Raw genomic sequence first — 17,590 nt, 5'->3', positions numbered from 1 at the left:
TTCTGAGGCTTGAGCTGAGCTAGTAGAGAGAGATGGGATCCTACATCTGACACCAATCCCTGTTGCCTCCTAACGCAAGTTAGTGTAATCCTCGCTGAGGGTGATTGTTGGTGTTTAAACCAAACGATAATGAAGCCTGGTTTTTAATGTGCTTAAGGACTGTCACACTGAAGTCAATCAGCCTGCCCTACAGGAATCATAAACTACATTTTCAGGATTAGTAGTGGTATGACTATAATACTATGGTTGTAATAAACCCTGGGACACATCCACAGGAATCATGTAGCCCTGTGTAGAAATAATTTATCTAAATGGCAATTGCTGGAATAGAAATGTTTTCTCTAATTCCAAGCTATGAAGTGCTTAATGGAGATAGTAATTAGTCACTACTGGAAAGATCCATGTTCTGTTGATTTTGGTGAGACTGTTTTCCACCTTTGTTAGGAAAGCAGCATTTAAGGAAATAGTAACATTACAAAATGTGTTTCAGTAGCTGCTGTCCAACACAAAAGTATCTTGTGACATATTCTCTGGTTAAATGTATTTTCAGATCAATTCCAACAATTTCATTTCACAAAACGTACAATTTTCAAATCCTAAAGATTCCTTCGTATATATATGACATTTTAATATCTTTCACAAATCTTATTCCTATTGATAATGCCTTTTCTTAAGACTTGTATTAACAAAAGATTATTTTATGATTTGTAATTAGTAACATTTAGTTACTACTCTACACTTCTTTATTACATATTGGTGTTTCACATCCCACCATTTAGAGCTTGACATACGGTTCAGTGATTCCCCTGACAGGTAATATTTTGTTCCTAGAATCAAAGTAAATTCATGTTTCTGATGCCATTAATATAGAGCCAATTGTATATTTGTTAAATACAGTTTTTCATGGAGCCGATCTCTGTAGAATTATATAAAATCAGTGCATCTACATTTTATTACACTAAATCTTTACTCATAATTGGTGTTGTGCTTTGCAAAAATCCTTACACATAAATGGAAACTTGTTACAAACAATATTATAACATAAAATATCACAAATCTAAAATGAAATAACAAGGTAGGAAAAAAAGTAAATACACTTCTGTATTATTCGAAGAACACAGCTAACGAGCATTGTTAGAATGCCATAGTATATAAACTCACCATCTTTATACCAGCCCAGCCAGGTTCAAAATCCACCTTATCCATAAAAAAGGTTTGAATTTGGACAAATAATTAACCTTTGTCTGCTTCACTGCACCTTATCTTTTCAATGAAAATAAAGTACTGACTATCTCATGAAGTTATGAAGAACGTCGGCTGTACTACACATCCAGCCTCTATAGCGGTGAAACATAGTGTGCAAGAGTGCTTTAAAGGTTATACATCCAACTCTTAGAAACATGTAAATAATAATTAAAAAAAAACTTTAAGTTAATATTCCTAAGTGAGAACTAAAGGAAGTGGAGATATTGGATTTCAGTTGTAGCTTATGCCTCATTTTCCCATGCAGGAATCTCTGGCTCAGAAGAAGGATGTCAATCACTGGGAAATGACAGAATGGCCTCCAGCAATCTGGCAATAGGAATGTTCTTTGCATTACAGACTATAGTTGGATTTCTGGGGAATTTCTCTTTTCTTTACCACTATTTTTTCCTTTACTACACAGGATGCAAATTTAGGTCCACAGATTTGATTCTCAAGCACCTGACTGTAGCCAATCTCTTGGTTATTTTGTCTAAAGGAGTCGCCCAAACAATGGCAGCTTTGGGGTTAAAAGATTTCCTCAATGATTTGGGATGCAAATTTCTTTTCTATCTTCATAAAGTGGGCGAGGATGTGTCCCTTTGCACCACCTGCCTCTTGAGTGTCTTCCAGGCCATCATAATCAGTCCCAGGAACTCCAGGTGGGCAGAACTTAAAGCAAAAGCTTCCAAGCACATGGGCACCTACAACACCCTCTGCTGGATCCTGAACTTGATATTTAATATTACAATTCCTGTGCATGTAGCTGACAAATGTAGCGACAAAAATACCACAAGAAAACAAGATTTCGGCTACTGTTGTGCTATCGTTCAGGACAAAATCAAGCACTTATTGTATGTACTACTGTTATTATTCCGTGATGTTTTATGTCTGGGGCTCACGCTCTGGGCCAGCAGCTCCATGGTTTTCATTCTGTCCAGGCACAGGCAGCGGGTCAAACATTCACAGGACCAGTTCTTCCTCCAGACTCTCTCCCGAGTCCACAGCGACCCAAAGCATCCTTGTCCTGGTATGTACCTTTGCATCTTTGTACACTCTGTTCTCCATCCTTCACATTTGTTTGGCTGTTCACAACAAGCCTGGTTTGTGGCTATTGAACACCTCTACACTAATTGCTGGGGGTTTCCCAACTGTCAGTCCCTACATTCTCATGAGTCATGACTCCAGAGTATCCACCTTCTGTTTTGTTTGGATAAGGACTACAAAAGCCCTTAAACTTGTAAGAAATATATAAATCGTATGTTAGATCAACTCGAAATATCTTGGGAGTAGTATACTTTTTACAATCCCCATTATTCGAACTTGACCCAAAACATTCAGAAATAGAAAATAAAAACAAACATCAAAAGATGTAATTTATATAATTTAACGTTCAAATTAAAAATACTTTTCCAAATAACTGAGAATAAAGAAAATTATGAAATTAATACCAGATGTCATGCAGTATCTCTCAAAGGTACTCGAATTTATACTTCATCTTCAGAAGTGTGGACTAGAACAAACTAAATTCAGAGAAAGAAAAATGAATTTATAGCTACACAAACAGAAAATCTGGTTCTTTCAAACCAAGGTCTCAGCCTTCCACCACCATAGTCCCTGGAACTCAGCCCAGGGTTGAGCCCTGCTCCAGGATGAATTGGGGACAGAAATGGAAATTATGTTGTAAAGGGAGTCTGTGTAAAAGTGCACATTCCTCACAGCAGGTAGTTTTGCATTTCACGTTTTAGTTTCCATCACTTACAGAGACAAGTCCAGCTGTTGCTTAATTAAATAAGTTCTAATTCTCTGGAGCCTCAGACTTGCGGGATCCACCCACCACCCCACATGCCACCCCCCCAGACCCCCGAGGCTGCCTCGAGCCACCTCACTCGCGCAGGACATGCGTCTCCATCCTTTCGCAAAAAGAGCTTTGATTTATACCATCTTGGGTAGGTAAGAGGAAACAGTGCTTCCGATATTTAGTGGCCCGCACGTGTCTAATCTTTTACGTAACCCTGCCCCACTGGACACTAAAGAGATTCCAAAACCTCCAAAGGCCGAGCCCCAGAAACTGCTGCGCCCGGACACTAACAGACCTGGAAACCCAGACAGTCAGGTCGCAGGACCAGGCCCCGCCCCTCTGGGCCCCGCCCCCAAGTCGACTCCCGCCCTGCGTGCTTCCTGCCCAGTGCGTGCTGCTGGAACCATCCCGCCCCACTATGGCCCCGCCCACTCCCGCCCACTGCGCACGCGCACGCGCACGCGCACGCCCCTGCTTAACTGAAACCGAGCGAGGCGCGCAATCCGGTGAACGAGTTCGTTTTCGCTTCAGACGTGCCCTTTGCTGCTTCCCCCAGTCCCCGCGTACGTTCAAACAAACCCCTTCGTCCCCCTCGTCCCTGGCCCGGTAAGTCCCGGCAGCACCACGAGGCGTAGTGGCTCTGGTCGCTTGCCGTGTGTCCGCGACTGTTTCAGGTTAAAAGCCTCTGAGGCGGGCACCCGACCCCCTCCTTTTGGCTTTTGTTCCGGGCAGACGCCGCCCGCCGCGTCGTTTTCCTGATCAAAACCCTTCCGGTGCCGCCCGTCGCCCTCCACCCCCGCTCCCCCCACCCCCTTCACCCCCCGCGTTGGGTAAAGTCCTCAGGCGCGAAGTGGGTTCCGGTCTTGGGGGCGCCTTTCCCGCTGCCTCCAGCCTGGCTTCCTGGAGTGCAGAGATGGCTCTGGCTGTCCTTGAGGTGCCGGCCCTGATATCACTTCCCCTCCATTAAACCCAGCATGTGTGCGGTTAAAACCAGAGCACTCTTTGCCTGCTTGCTCCCTGGCTCCAGAGTCCGCTATATGCCACGGAGATAGTGGGCCAAGGGTACCCACCTGCGTTCCTTATCTCCTCTTCCCTGCAAACCGGCCCAAGGCTGACCGGGGGCTGGTGGGAAAGCTCCGACCAGCAAGGTCACTGACAGACCCTCCTACCCGCCCCCCCCCCCCAATCTACAAGGAGCCACATTCCTCACAAACTTTTAAAACCCCTGCCTCCCCTCTTTCAGACGAGATGAAAGGAGACAAATTTGAGGGCTTGGACTCCCAGGGCGGGCTGGGTGGGGGACAGAAACGGACAGACTGAGGTGGAACTAAAAAGACTGTGAAGAAGGACAAAATGAGGGCAGAATAGGAGATGGAACAGGTGGACTTTGAGAAACAGTAGGGTGAAAGAGTGAACCAGTGAAAGAAGGACAGAAGAAAATAGAGAAAAAGAGGGATCTCTGGAGATGAAGGGGAATGAAATAGAGAATGGGGTATCTTCACCAGCAGCAGAAGTCAGTCGGCAAAGGTGGGAACATCAGACTGAGTGACGGGAGTAAGAGTTGGGGCCATAGAAGCAGGGACCTGCTGGAACGTTGAAAGGGGCTAAAGTTTCTGCACCTGGTTTCCAATGTGGGCGGGGCTCCTGTACCACCAAGCAATTCTCCAGACTCAGCTGGGGGTCCTACAATTTAACTCAATTCTGACAGCATCTACCTGGAGATGGTGTCAGATCCCACAGGTTTAGGGCTCAGTCCCACAAGACTCCCCTCCCCCCAGACTCCAGTAGGAAGTCCAGGTTGTCACCTGTGTTTCTGACTGACGGGCTGTAGATTGGAGGTTCCAAAGAACCCACTTCCTAGGATTTGGTTAATTTGCTAGAGTGGCTCACAGAACTAAGAGAAATGCTTGAGTTACTAGATGACCGGTTTATTATGAAACGATATAACGCAGGAACAGCCAGATGGAAGAGATACATAGGGCAAGGTATGGGGAAGGAGCATGGAGCTTCCATGCTGTTTGAGCATGCCACTCCCTGAGTCTCCATGTGCTCAGTAACCCAGAAGCCCTCTGAACCCCGTCCTTTTGCGTTTTTATGGAGGTTTCCCTACATAGGCAGGATTGATGAAATCATTGGCCATTGGTGATTGGTGCGAGTAATCATTGCAGTCAGGTAGGTGACCTTGAGGGAGAAAAGTTGTTTTGTGTGTTACAGCCTCTCGTCTGTTTCCTCCCTCAACTTTGCCAGCATCCCCTGTGTAGTTCAGATACACACTTCTGCTATTCTTCTATCAGTTTGCACAATCTCAAGACACAATCAAGTCATAATATGAGACTTTGAACATTTAAGCCAAATGTCATTGCAAAGTCGGAAATCTTAGAAACCAGGAACGTTTCTGAACAGCCAGGGGGGCTCTCCTCCTGCTGAATTTAGGCTCTTTTATTGCCAGAGTGTGTCTGCTCAGCCTCAGGCAGCTACTCCAGAGGATTAGCTCGCCAGGATTCTGGTTGGTCAACTTGCCCAGGCTTAGTCTTTGGACCTCTTCTCTTGCTACTCCACCATCTTTCCATATCAACTCATCTCATTGCTGTCAACACCTTGAGGTCTCTCAATTTCACGTCTCCAGCCCAGACCTCTCCTCTGAACTTCAGGCTCCTGTGTCCAGCTGTCTCCTCGACATCTCTGGTGGGACATCTAACAGGCATGTCCACCTTAAGATGTCCAAAGATGATCTCCTGGACGTCCCCAAATGTGTTCTCCTGCAGTCCTCCACATCTCAAGTAAGGGCAACCCTGTGCTTCCTATGACTTAGGTGAATATCTTGGTATGTTTTTAAAACATGCGTTATACTATATTATTTGTAAGTGTATTAATATCAAAATAATGGGGAAATTAGATGTTAACTTACAGTGAGGGAGGAAACACTCCTTCCAGAATTCTTTGGGGGCACGGGAGAAAAATGTTAGAAGACCACATCTTTCGCAATCTGCTTTCCCTAGTGCCTTTCTGACCTCGTCTCCTAGTTGTCTCCCCTTTGCTCATTTGGCTCCAGCCACACAGAACCCTTTGTCCTTGTTGTGGCCAAGGACACCACTGCCTCAGGCCTTTGCATGTGCTGTGTCTTTGCCTGGAAGTTTCTGGCCACTCAGATGCAGGTGGCAAACACCCTCCCCCAGATCCTTGTTCTCATATCACCTTCTCAGTGGCGCCCTCTCTCACCTCCTCCCCTTTAACAGGCCAGCCACACCCTCACCCCCACTGCTGCTCCATATTGCCTGCTCTGCATGTTTTGTTCTGCTGCTTTCCCTCCTACTGTCTGGATACTGATGACAACAAGGTCGCAGGTGGTGAGAAGAGCCAGAGTAGGGGAGGTGTGCTGGGCTTGCCTCTGAGTGGTGCTCAATCCTGACCTCAGGTTAGATTGCTGAGTCATTTTGCAAATACATCCCTTGTGGCCACTTACCAGAGATTTCCATTCAAATAGTCTGGCAGGGCCCCCCCCCTCAATATTTGAAGTGTCTGAGTTGATTCCAGTCTTTATTCAGCACTGAAAACTAAGGCTGTGAGTCCTCCATTTCTGAAGGCTGGCCCCGATCCAGGGGGAGGTGGGGGACTCTGCTCTCTATGGGGTTTGATCAGGGCCAGGTCTGTGACTTGAAGGGGAGGGTCAGTCCAGCCCAGATCCCCACTGCTGCAGTGTATGTGAGGGCTTTACTAGGAAGGGAGTGAGTTCTGAAGCAAGTGGTGGAAAAACTCACTTGTTGGTCTCTGTAGGAGTTTACCATCGCTGAATCCCTCCTGTGGCAGTGGGCAGCGAGGACCGTCTATTCTACGTGGCAAGGTCTTCCCTGCACGTGTGATTGTGGCACAGGAAGGGTTATGTTGATTCTAAGCATTAAACAGCGTATTTTCAACACTCAGCTTTGACGTCTCAAGACTCCGCTTGCCTGAGAAAGAAGCTCAGATGAAGAGGAAAGAAAAGGAATCAGGAATGGCACTTTCTCAGGTGAAAATCCTACTCTTGGTTGATTATTCTTTCTCTCCTTCTTAAATGCCCTTCTTTGGACTTCCCAATCTTCTCTGACTCTGAGGTATCCTCCCTGACACCTGTTTTCTCACACTCACCCAGGGCCTTCCCTCAGTCCCTCTCATCTCCACTTAGATTCCATCTCACCACGACCCAGTGACATGGAACTTGTGGGGAGGCGCCACAGGGCATGGTCCTGAGCAGGGCTTCACATCCCTGGATTGGAGACAGGGTGTCTGTGAGGTTGGGCAGCAGGGATTGTTTAGGGCTGTGTCTGGATTCCCTGACAGCTCTCTATAGACCAGGATAGAAGAAACTGCATAGTTATGTGCTGCATTAATTGTAAGAACAGCTGGAAGATTCTGGAAAAGAAGAGTAATAAGGAGAACCTGTTCTGCCTGACTTTACAATACATTCTAAACAAGTGAATCAGTGTAGTTCTGGCTCCATAGCATTCGTCATTTGGAATAGCTTAGAAAGTTCAGAAACAGACATCAGTGACAAAAGATGTTTTACTCCATAATTGGTTTTAAATATGGAATCCACTTAAACATGTAGCAGGACATTTTTTTAAATCAGTCTCAGCACATCCATCCCGTGGAGACTTTGGTGTTTCAGCAGGGACTCTAATTCAGTAGATGTTTTAGGTAAAACAGTGATAATTCAGCTACGATGGTGGGTGATAGATATGGCTTTATCTTGGTCATCAGAGAGGCTGGAGCCAAATTCCAGTTCCACCATTATCATTAGACATTGCGTCTCTTTTATTTTAAACATCATTTGCTGTACATATTTGTTTTGTGATCAAACTCCAAACTAGAATGCAGCTCAGGGACTAAGAATTAAAACTTCCCCTTCCTTGTCATGTGCTCTGCCATCCTCATGACTCCATCAGAACCCTTGTCATCAGTTCTGTGGCAAGAGTCAGCACAAATCTTGTAAAAATGCATTTGTATGCCATTATGAGATTTTAGAAAAAATTCTTCAGTGAATGATTCATTGTGATATTTTAGTCTGCAGATTTAAAAATTTACACAGCATATGTCTAAAAGTTGTTTTCATGTTAGTGAAAACAGATACAGCTTGCTCTTTACACCCTCATTGGAGCATTCTCTAAATGAGGGCACATGGGACCTTTAGAATTTTTTTGCTGACAAAAAGAATGCCACGGTGGCTGCCTGTGGGCAGGCTGACTTCACTGCAGGTGTCTGAGGATTTCTCTGGGTTGCACAACTTGATGTCTGATTACTGGGTCAAGGATGGTACATTTCATATTTTGGTAGATTCTGACCAGATGCCCTCCCCTAAAGCTGCACAGGTACCCTATCCCACCAACACAACCCGAGGTTTCCCCCAATATAAGCAAAAACAGGTACTGTAATCATCTGTATTTTGAAAATCTAGGGAAATTGGCAATCCTTTATTTGTGTTTCCATTTCCCAAGACATCACTCATGCTCTGGCTCATCTAGAAATTGAATATCACTTCGTGTGTAGAACGTAGTATCTAGTACTTATGTATAGACCATCCTGCGTTGTTTTTTTCATTTATATATTTGTTTTATCATCCACAAAAATATGAAATCACAGTGGTTTAGTGGATTTCATGTCCTCTGAGGGAAAAGTGTAATAAAGTTAGAGATACGTAAACTGCTCATACTTATCACAGTTACGTGCATCTGTGGAAACACTTGCTTCAGTCTGACGGACAGTCGATACTTCTCTCATTTTGTGTGAAGATAAGAGCTCCTCTTGTGATCGCTTGGTGAAATATGTTTTTCCTTTCAGGGACAGTTGACATTCAGAGATGTGGCCATCGAGTTCTCTCAGGAGGAGTGGGAAAGCCTGGACCCCGCTCAGAGGGCCTTGTACAGGGACGTGATGGTGGAGAACCTCAGGAACCTGCTCTCCCTGGGTGAGGAGAGCTGCCTCCAGAAGTCAGGATCTGCCCTAGTGAGTCTCTTGGGAGCCTCTGCCTTGCTTAACTGAGATTGAAGCTGTGTTGACTCTGAAATGAAAAGCTTCCTAATGTGGCATCTAGACTTTCACCTTCCCTTTTCTTTGGATGATCTGCCCACTCCACACTAGATTAGTGGTGGTTCCAGAAGTTGAGTAAGAGCAAAACCTTATAGCAAACTTTTAAAATATCTGATTGCCTGAGGGACTGGCCTGGTGGCATAGTGGTTAAGTTAGCGCACTCCGCTCTGGTGGCCCGGGGTTCTCAGGTGTGGACCTACACACCGCTCATCAAGCCATGCTGTGGCAGCATCCCACAGACAAAATAGGAGGAAGATTGGCACAGGTGTTAGCTTAGCAACAATCTTCCTCAAGCAAAAAGAGGAAGATTGGCAACAGATGTTAGCTCAGGGCCAATCTTCCTCACCAAAAAAATATCTGATTGCCTGGTTTTACCCTTAGGCTTTTGATTCAGTAGTTCTTGGGAAAGAGCTAGATATCTGTATTTTCAGTATTCCGTAAGCATTCTGAGGGAGACAGTCAGTGGACAAATTTGTGAAATATTTTTCTAGACCCTTCTGTAATGTTCTCTCTTCTCAGCTGAATAAGGGACTGGGATGGTATTCTGGAAAAACCACAGCACATCATGTTCCTTTCTTCTTATAAGCAGGAATCTCTGTTTCTGCCCTGAATATTATCTCCATTTTGGAGCAAGGGAAAGAGACCTGGACTGTACAGAGCCAGGTGAAAATAGTAAGAAAACCAAATGGATCGGAATATGTCAAAGATGCTTAGAGAGGCAAGAGCTCACATGCACCGTGGGGAGGCTGCACCATTAAACATTGTTTGGGAAACTCTCCCCAAATGGGAGAGGTATGTGAAAAAACAAGTTTCTTTCTTGTGAACTCTCCAAGGAAATTTTTTCTTTCCCCCAGCTATCATCCTCTCACCCTCCAGTGGTGCTCTGACTCATGCAAAGACAAAGCAATGTCTTTATGACCACCGACAATGCTTAATATCTGGCCCCTGTGACCTCGTTGACATCTTGACTTTGGGCAGCATGGGTGAGCTGCTTCTAAGGGATCCTCTTTCCCCCTTGATTCCCTCTACTTACTTCTCAGTTTGTATAGATCAGAGCTAAGGCCTCCTTAAGTCCTGGTCCAGGCTCCATCACCGTTTCGTGTACTGGGGAGAACTCAGGAGAAGGAGAACATTGGCTCCTCTTCCTTTGCGTCTCGGGGCCCCGGGAATTGCGGGGACCGTCTTAGGCCCTGTGTGCCTGGTCAAGTGGCTCAGCCATTTCTTCAGTTCTGCTTGTGCCTCACTTCAGAAATGTGTGTAACAAAGAAGTGGGGTGGATCTTCTGAGATTGCTGCTCAGCAGTACTGTAAAGACAGTGGCCGGAGAGATTGTCTCTGATCCTCAGTCCCACCTGGGGAGCATCTCTGTCTTTCAGGTGCTCGGCCTGGAGTCTGGGCAGAGCACATGGCTTCTTCTCCATAATCACACAAAGTCTCACACCCCCTACTTGACTTCCATGTCTTGTATTTTTCTCCCTCTTCCAGCTCTCTTCCTAGTTGGAATATAGAAAAACCTTGGCTCGTGTTGGTTTCATATTCTCTTACGTTTGGTGATTTTTGCCTTTTGCTTTTGAAATACTCATTCCTAGAGTCTGAAATTTCCTCCTCTTTTTCTTTTTCTGCTTTATCTTCCCCAAATCCCCCCAGTACATAGTTGTATACTCTAGTTGTGGGTCTTTCTAGTTGTGGCATGTGGGACGCCACCTCAACATAGCCTAATGATCAGTGCCGTTTTGGCGCCCAGGATCAAACTGGCAAAACCCTGGGCTGCTGAAGCAGAGCGCACGAACTCAACCACTCAGCCCCAGGGCCAGCCCCTCCTCCTCTTTTTCTACTGCGATAACCCATCTTTAGGTGAAGGACACCTTCCAGTGGACTTTCCCATGGAGTGGGTTTACTGGGTAACAGAAAATTCTTGAACACCTTGAGTAATATGTTACAAGAAATATTATCCTGCTACATAAAAAAGTGCCCCTTGAAGCACTGAGTAGAGTGGTCAGCATGTCCAAGGACATGTTTATCTCACGAGAGTATCACAAGAGCCTGGCTAATAACTATTTCCTGTTGTCTTTCTGGTTTCTGTGGAATGTCACAAAAGCATCTATCAAGGGCACCGTGACAGTTTTGATCACGTTTATTAACGGTCATCGCCTTTGTGCTGGCAACTATTGTTGGCGCCACATTGTGCATCCCCTGTGTGTGCTGCTGTTCATTCTTCAACAAACATGATATTGATGCATCCTATTGAAGGAGTTCATGAAATTGAACGACGTGCACGATGTTGAAGTCTACCTTAATTTATTTTGTTTAGGCTACTGTTGCTTTCATCTTGCACATTTCCATGTGTTAGAAATGAACTTGCTTTTTGTTTATTTAATCATTAGTTACATGTTTTTGATGACGCTCATAGGGTTCTTTGTTTTATATCTGTATTTGTGCGACTGTTGAATCAGGGAATAAATATTGTTTTATATATTATCCAGGAAGATTTACTAATTGAGTGTTGAGGGTTACAGCTCAGTACCAATTTCCCCCAAATCTGTACAAACTGTAGAATTTTGTGAAAAGATAGTCTTAATTATTACTTTTACTTCTATTTCACCTGAGACAACTGCAGATGTCGGTTCAAAGCTCAGTGTCACCTGTGCTTCTGACTAACTGGCAGTAGATCAGAGGTTCCAACGACCCTTTCCTTGGGTTCGATTAATTTCCTGGAGCGGCTCACAGACCTGAGGGAAACACATTTACCAGTTTATTAAAGGATGTGATAAAGGATACAGTTGAACAGCCAGATGAGGAGATGCGCAGTGTGGGGAATGGGAGCGTCCCGAGAGCAGGAGTTGCTGTCCCTGTGGAGTTGAGGTGTGTCACCCTCCCAGTGTGGATGTGTTCCCCAGCCTGGAAGCTCTCTGAACCCACTACTACAGGAATTTTATGGAGGATTCCTCATGTAACCGTGATCAATTATTATCTCCATTTCCAGCCCCTCTTCCCTCTCTGGAGGATGGGGAGTGGGGTTGAAAATGCCAAGCTTCTAATCAGGCTTGGTCTTTCTGGTGACCAGCCCCCATTCAGGAGCCCACCCAGAGTCTCCTCAGTAGAACAAAAGATGCTCCTAGTGCTCCTATCACTTAGGAAACTAAAAGGGTTTCAGGAGCTCTGTGTCAGGAATCCGGGGCAGAGAACAATATATATTTTTTCTATTATCTCATGCCACGTCTCAAACCAAAGTCAGTAAATTAACATCTCTGGGGCTAGGAACCACTTATTATAATTTTAAACCTAACCAGGTGATTCTGATGTGCAAATAGAGAACCATTCTCTTTTTGCGCTAATCACACTTCAACCTACATATGAAACACACGCAATTATTATTAAGAACCCAGATACTGGTCCGGTAGGCCTGGCTTGTGCCTGAGGGTTTGTATTTCTTGCAAGCTACAGGGCCCTGGATTATACTGTGTGTACCTCAGTCCTCTTAGGTAAATAAGATTCGATGCAGAAAAATAAAGAAAATGGAACAGAAGTGATAAATGTCAAAACACCTGTAATACATGATATATTTCAGAGAGTTTTGTTAATATTGAAATAAATTAATCAAACATAATGCTGCAATGGTTTTTAATTAAAAATGTACAAGGTTAAGAGAATATTCCCCATTCCCAAGGCAAAGACAATTTCCACCAACACTCACCCTCAGTGTCAAAAATTCTAGACTCAGGATACAGACCTTTGCCACATCCATAGATGAGCCTTTTAAGTTACCCAAACTTCAGTCATTTACTCACCCACAAAGATGAATTTCAGAGTTTTCTATTGACATTATAGTATAACGTGGCTTCTTCATGTTGACTGACTTCCTTACATAATTATATCTCATTTACAAAGGAATGCGTATGACAGTTTCAGAAGCTCCATTTTAAATAACTTAAATTTACAAAATTTAAAGGTAGTGTCTGTTCGTTGATCCCCAGTATTATCTGGAGTTCCAGCATTTGCACAGGCCCCACCTGGGGAAGCTCTGATTCACCAGACACAGCTGCTCTTGCCTCTTTCCCCTCCTCAGTCTCTCACTGTCTTCTCAGTCGTGTGAGACTTGAGGCACCGTCTTCTCTCCATGGGAGGGGCAGACGTTCCCACTCACAGTCACTCTCCTGGAGTGAGAATAAGATCAGAAGGTCCTCATAGAAGACACTTGCTGGGACATGGGAATCTGTCCCTCAGAATTCTCTAAGATGTGAGGGCTCTGGCTGCAGGTGTAGACTTCTCTGGAGGGAGGGAGGTAGGAGTGGTTGAGAACCTGGAGCTCTGTCATTCCTTGTCCCAACTCATGAAGACTGTGCCAGCTTATAACATGCCTCCTGGGGGCTGGGAGACAGTACTGTCTGGACTGGGCTCAGGTGAGGTGAGTTGGGGAGTTGAGTGGAGCCTGGAGGTCAAACTGGGCATCAGGGCTGTTGTCTTCCTGGTCACTTGGGGTGTCTGTTTGGATCCGAGTCCAGTTGTGCTGGGGGGAAGCTGAAAAGCCTGGACAGCCTCCAGACGAGGTCACTGAGAACTCAGCTGGGGTTTTAAAAATGCTGAATCTTATTTTTTGGGGGGGGTTCTGGCCGGTCTAGACCGGGACCTGGGAAGACCTCCTGCCCCCAGCCTAGATGCTGAACTTAGAGTTCGTGCCACATTTTTGTGTGGCAGTCTGTGAGCTAGGTTTTGAGTCCACATAAGGACATTGGACTTGTGCCTGGGGGTTACAGACACGACCCAGGGCAAGTGTCTTCCTGGTAGACTGGGGAACAAAGTGGGAGAACATCAGGCCTGCTGGCTGTCGACTTGGCAATGAGAGGTGGGTCCTGGCAGGAGCCCTTTAGAGCTTGGTGGGATGAGTCAGTGAAGGTCACCTCATGTCTTTGGGCTGGTCCACAAGTACTCAGTTCAGGTGCTTTCTTGAGAAACGGTGTAGTGTACAAGGACCTCATATCGAGTGTCTTGACAGGTGGCTGACCTGTGAGAACAGGGCGCAGGACAGATCTCTTTTGGGTTGTTTGGAGAGGCGCTGACCTGGTGGGATGCTGGGGGAGAAGAAACCTCATGTTAGACACCTCGGGAGTCAGAATTGTCTAACTGTATTAAGTGAAGGATGGACATATTCCACCAGATCGTAGAAAACATGAAAATAATAAGCAACTTAGGACAAATGGGAAATGGCAGAATAATAGATATGGGAAAAATAAATATACGTTAGGATTTTCTCTACATCAGGAGGAAAAAGGCACAACCAAATTTAAACACACAAAACATGCAGAATCAAATTTCACAGAAAAGACATACAAATAATCATTGTCCATTTGCAGAGATGCCCACTTCAGAGATGATCAGGGGAAAAAATTACAAGACCAATCTGACTTTTTGCCTCTCAGATGACAATGAAACGTTTCCTTGCATAGTCTGTTTGAGATCAAGGGTAGAAACCATTACCCTATGCAGTGTGGAGAGGGTAATGGCAAGTGTTCTTTTGAAGAGCAATGTGGGAGTATTCACAAAAGTTTTAAAGGATGCCTTCTCTTGATACTGGATCGTAGAAGGCATCTGACAAAACCCTTCACACGTGAACAAAAGTGCCTCCACTTGCTGATCTACTTGCAGAAAAGAGCAAAAAAAAAAAAAAAATCAGAGGAACTGGAATATGAAAATTCCACAATTAAAACAGGACTCCTATAGGCCACGTTGGGTTTTGACTGCACACCTGAGGGGCATAGACATGAAGTAAATTAGGGACAGGGAAGGTGGACGGAGCTGGGAGGCGGGGGCAAGCCTCACCCTCATAGAGGGACAGGATTTCTGTGGATTCTCTCCAGGGACTCAGCTTCTTCTCTTGGGGTCTCAGGAAATTTCTGTGGTAGAACTTTCTTCTGCTGCTCTTCGTGCATGCAGAACAAAACACATCAGCTGTCTGGATGTCCCTGACCTTCCTGTCTACACCAGTGAGGGGACCAAGAACAGTCCTGGAGCCCACTCCCAGCCCTTGCTGTGGGGTGAGGGAGGCGGTGAAGCCCCTGGGAACTGTGCAAAGGCAACTCCTTCTGTTACCTCAGAGGCAGCCCCCTCTTCCAGGAAGCGCCCGTTGCCTACCGTGGTTTCAGCATGAAGTGCTCTCCTTTAGATTCTGCTGCTTCTCCGTCACCCATAAGCCACATCCCAAGATACGCCCCGGCCCTTCCCCCTCCACGATTCTCAGGGCTAGAATGAGCTCTGAGGGCTAGCCCCTGGAAGGCACGGAGCTCTGTCTGCTTCTCTTGAGTCTTCCTGTCTGCGCCTGAGATGGCTGTGCAGGAAGAGTAGAGGGGGAGACACAATCTCCTGGGGTTCCGTTGCCCGAGCATCGTTCAGAGCTTGTGATTCCTCACCTCTGTCTTGGTTCCATCTCTCTGTCAGGCTGGTTCAAGGACCCTGGAGTCTCCAGGTCCTGGTGCTCATGGGTTCCTGGTTCTCCTTCTTATTGGAGCCTAAAGGCTGCAGCACAAGGCCCCCACTCCAGCACTTCACAGGGCACCCCCTGCTGCTGGCCATGTGCCCAAAGGCCCCGCAGTTCCTGCACTTCACCTGTGGGTGGAGAAGGAGGGTGGTCAGTGAGTCAGCAGAAATCACAGCTTTCAAAGGTTGATATAAGGAGAGAGATTTGGAGTAGGATATCAGTGTGGGAGGAAGACCTGTGGCCCATTGGGTGCCAGAACACTCAAGATATTATGGTCCTGCTCAGGGCCCAATTTAGAAAGGGATCTGAGAGGAAGGAATTTAGTGTCTAAAGGTGACAATTCTGAACTGGATTTGAGTATTGGACAAACACCGAACTGGATACGACACAAGTAGGGAATAGGGTTGCTCCTCAGAGGATCTGAATGGGCCAATCAGCTAAACGAGGACTTCACGAACCAGGCCAGCCTTGGATAAGTAAGAAGTCCTGAGTTACAGACACAGCACTTTCCATGTGCAAACCCACTCTCTGGGGTCCAAGAAATCTCCTGGTTCTTGAAACATTGAAGCCTCCACTTACCGTGGTGTCCTCCTCTTCTAGTAAGGGAGTCCTCCACTCCACTGGTCCCTTCTGTAGCTTCTTCAGGTTCTGGGCTGGAGGGGGTCTTTGGGGCTGATGGTGGACGTAATGACCTGCCATCTGCCTCACATCCTTGGGCTTCTGGTCTTTCTCCTCTAGAAACTGATTGTTCAGCTTCCTAGTCACAAGAAAAGAACAAAAACAATATTTATGAAGACACAGAGACGGAAGTCCCGGGTACCACTACCTCTCTGTTTAGATGGGGGCTCCCTATTTGTCACACCCACGATGATGTGGTCTTCTCATGAACTGATGTGCACTCTATGTCATTGTGTGATCTTTTCCCATCATTACTTACTCCCGGAACAGGACACTGCTTAAGAAAAGACCATTTAGTATATAAATGGGGAAATTAGATTGGCAACATTGAATGCCTGATTCTGGAATCTTTGCCATAGAGCTACTTGAACAGTGCCTCCCTGAGAATGTCAAGGTAACTTAGGCCTGTGTTTTGGCTTTTTGTGAAGCCACTCCCTCCAAATTAAACTATCTACCGATATTTATCAAAGCCAATGGACAGGCAATAGCTATTCATTTTTTTCCCCATATGTTATCAGAAAACTCACAATTTTCACAGAACACACCTTGCTGAGAAAATCCACCAGTTTCTTTGCCAAAGCTTTGCAAATATTTGATATGAAGCCAATGAGCGCCTGTGAAAGAAATACATGACCCCAAAGCCTCATGCCGTATTTCAACAGTGGCATGCACAAAGCCACACAGGGACGAGCAATCTGAAGATACTTGTGCAAGCTCACACATATGTGCAAATTCACACCAGGTAACTCCCAAATAAAAGCCCATGTACGGTGAGGGACACCCAAGTCAGAAGCCTCTAGGCAGCTCCAGGCAGAAATCTACGGTCCCCACCTGTGCCTTCTAGGGAATCCCTCCGGGCCATGCCCGCATTACTCCCTGTCGTTTGTCCTACCTCTCTTCCGGGTTTCTATGGCTCTGTGAAGCTGTGTGAGGCTGGTCCACTGAAGGCGGGCATTTCTTATTCAAGACACAGCAGGCACTTGGATCCTCTCCTGGTATCGGAGGAAACCGGAGCAGAACCTCCACAGTGGCAACTACAACCCATTTCTCTGTCATCATGTCAACCTGAGAGAAAGAAAAGAGAGTCAAGATGCAATCAGAGTTCTGCACACAGGAAGAAGCTTTGGGATAATAGAAGATAAACTCTCAATTTCCTGAGTTCTCTAATGTCATGCTAATCAGAGTGTAAAGGTTCTTTTCTCCAATCCCACAATGAGTTTGCTGATGACCTCCAAGTGCAAAAGGGCTGAGATGTAAGTATTTAGGGAAGGCTGGTGGTCCCCTGGTCAGAACTGAGGCCACATCAGTTGCAAATGCCCCCGCCCATCTGATCAC

At 45.8% G+C, this 17,590-nt stretch overlaps 2 protein-coding genes across 2 annotated transcripts; both read left to right on the top strand.

The window, feature by feature from the left end:
* Nucleotides 1–1,396: 1,396 nt before the first annotated feature.
* LOC139073695 (vomeronasal type-1 receptor 4-like) lies at nt 1,397–2,497 on the top strand. Its single transcript, XM_070559538.1, is given in 2 exon segments — nt 1,397–2,204; nt 2,206–2,497. Coding segments are annotated over 2 exon segments (939 nt in total). The 5' UTR covers nt 1,397–1,557.
* Nucleotides 2,498–3,087: 590 nt separating this feature from the next.
* Nucleotides 3,088–12,712, top strand: LOC139073694 (uncharacterized). Its single transcript, XM_070559537.1, has 5 exons — nt 3,088–3,191; nt 3,299–3,649; nt 6,965–7,049; nt 8,858–9,022; nt 11,204–12,712. The coding sequence occupies exons 1-5, from the start codon at nt 3,088–3,090 to the stop codon at nt 11,222–11,224; spliced, it is 726 nt and encodes a 241-aa protein (XP_070415638.1). The 3' UTR covers nt 11,225–12,712.
* The last annotated feature ends 4,878 nt before the right edge of the window (nt 12,713–17,590 follow it).

Source organism: Equus przewalskii, chromosome 9 (assembly GCF_037783145.1).
Source record: "Equus przewalskii isolate Varuska chromosome 9, EquPr2, whole genome shotgun sequence".
Lineage (NCBI taxonomy): Eukaryota > Metazoa > Chordata > Mammalia > Perissodactyla > Equidae > Equus > Equus przewalskii.
This window is presented reverse-complemented; position numbering and strand designations above follow the sequence as displayed.